Below are 2,034 nucleotides of genomic sequence, written 5' to 3' on the forward strand. Positions count from 1 at the left end.
TGGGGGGGTCGTGTGTGAATGTGTGTAGTGGTATGAGTGTGTGTTGCATAAGGAGATAAGATGAGTCAGGATGAAATTATGTGGCTTATGTGCCATGTAAACAGAATTTTTCATTGCGTACATTGCATGCGTCCTTGTACCTTTATTCTCCTTTGCGAGGTTGTCTGCCACCTCCCAGTACTCATAGCTGTACAGCACACTGTTGGTGATGTTCAGGTGATTTGCTGCCATCTGATGGATGCGTTGGGGAATGCTGATGTGAGAGGGGAAGGCGTTGCCCCCGTGTGAACCCCGGCTGAGGTGTTTTGCATCGGGTGAGAGTGAAGACGGGGGTCCTCCTGCACCCCTGGGAGTGAAAACAGAGCAACAGAGTGGTGTTGACCAATGAAAGTTCAGTGGGTGGAATGCAAATGAATAAAACAGAGAGCCTGTAATATAAAATCACTATCCACCTACTTCCCAGAGTCACTCCAGCAGGGTGGTGTTGAAGGCACTTTGGGAGAACTCTGTAATGACACCATAAACAAGGCTGAAAGTCAAACCAAAATGTTTACATTCAACCCAAAACGGTCCGGTTTTGTATGTAAAAGACACCTCAGACTTGTTACTTCGAGACATACCTTGAAGTAGTCGAGCAGAACTTTGGAGTATTTCAGTGCGTGGTCCTTCTTTAAACGAAACATCTGCCAGTAAAGGAGGGCAAGGCATCGGAAACTGTGGACAACACAAGCCAAGGAGATGGACCACAGATCATGCTCAAAATGCAGCTCCTACAGCGCGATGAAAGATGTGGCGTAAACAAAGGAAACGACATACGCACCACAGAACCGCCAGCTGTTTGTCTTCCTGTCTCGCCCCGGGGCCGGAGTGGCTCTTCAGCCTCATTGCGTACCTTAAGACACAAGACTGTTAACAACGGAGCTGCAGCTCATGTATGTCTGTTTGTCTCTCAGATCAAAATGACTTTTGTCTGTTTTTGCATGAATGTGTAGTTCACCTAATGAGCTCCACTGTCTCTGAGTACATGGTGTAAGGAGATTTGGCCTCCAGTGGCCCTTCTTCCATCGCTTTCCCACACTCCATGAAGGACAGAGCAGCGTCGACGTAGTTCACAGCTTTCCCCAACTTGTCCACCTGGAAATGAGACATCCAATAGAGGCAAAGATGGGAGTAAATGTGTGTTGTTGGGTTTTTTTTTTAAATTTGTAGGTGAATAATAATACATATAACACAGATGACAACATGATGACATAACAGCATAATCTCACAAGCAAACAAAGAAAAAAAAGACCAATACAGAGCAAATTGAATAACATAAAAAGCATAAATAAAAATTAATAGGATCACTTCACTGACCTAGAAGAAGTGTTTAAAAATCTAATCATTGAGTTACATAATTTAAAAATGTAATTATAATCATTTTAAACATAGTTTTAAAATTATTATAAAAATAACCTTCTAAATCTACTAATTTCTTGCAATTTTGTATAACATTTCTCAATAAGTTGCTCATTGCTGTTTCCTCCATGTTTTTGACAGAAATCACACCAATATGTTCAAGGTTCAAAGCTTTAAATACTTATGAAAGGCATCTGAAAGCAGCACAAGAAAAGTGATGTCACTGCATGCTTCAAAGGGTGAAGTATGGGTGAAGATGTTTCCATGTATCGCAGCATGATGACACAAACACAAATAGACTACAGTGATAACTTGATGAGAACATGAAGTGATCCCATTTGATTTAGCTGTTTATGTTGTGCCATGCTTAGTTTCTGCTTACAGTGAGAACTGTTTGTTCCCACACCTATCCTCAAAATGACTTCCATGACCTTAAATTACCTGTGACCAGTGTTATACACACACTACCATCTAGTGGTCAAAAATGTTGTAGTCTTTAAATACAATTCATACACAACCATACATGAGAAAAATATAGACACACATGCTAAATCCTACAAGCAGAAAAGATTGAGATCACAAAACTATATTTGAGGATGCAACCTACTCATGAATAACAGCTAACAGCTGCCCCCT

The 2,034-nt window shown here is 41.2% G+C and overlaps 1 protein-coding gene across 1 annotated transcript; it reads right to left on the reverse strand.

Annotated features, from left to right (window-relative positions):
* Positions 1-12: 12 nt before the first annotated feature.
* On the reverse strand, positions 13-1,134 carry LOC121963993 (AF4/FMR2 family member 3-like; the record flags this gene model as incomplete). The annotated part of the gene is made up of 5 exons (XM_042514227.1): positions 13-346; positions 457-506; positions 621-714; positions 821-892; positions 998-1,134. Coding segments are annotated over 5 exons (687 nt in total), but the record flags the coding sequence as incomplete, so codon positions are not given.
* Between the last annotated feature and the right edge of the window lie 900 nt (positions 1,135-2,034).

This window comes from Plectropomus leopardus, unplaced genomic scaffold (genome assembly GCF_008729295.1).
Source record: "Plectropomus leopardus isolate mb unplaced genomic scaffold, YSFRI_Pleo_2.0 unplaced_scaffold13543, whole genome shotgun sequence".
NCBI lineage: Eukaryota > Metazoa > Chordata > Actinopteri > Perciformes > Serranidae > Plectropomus > Plectropomus leopardus.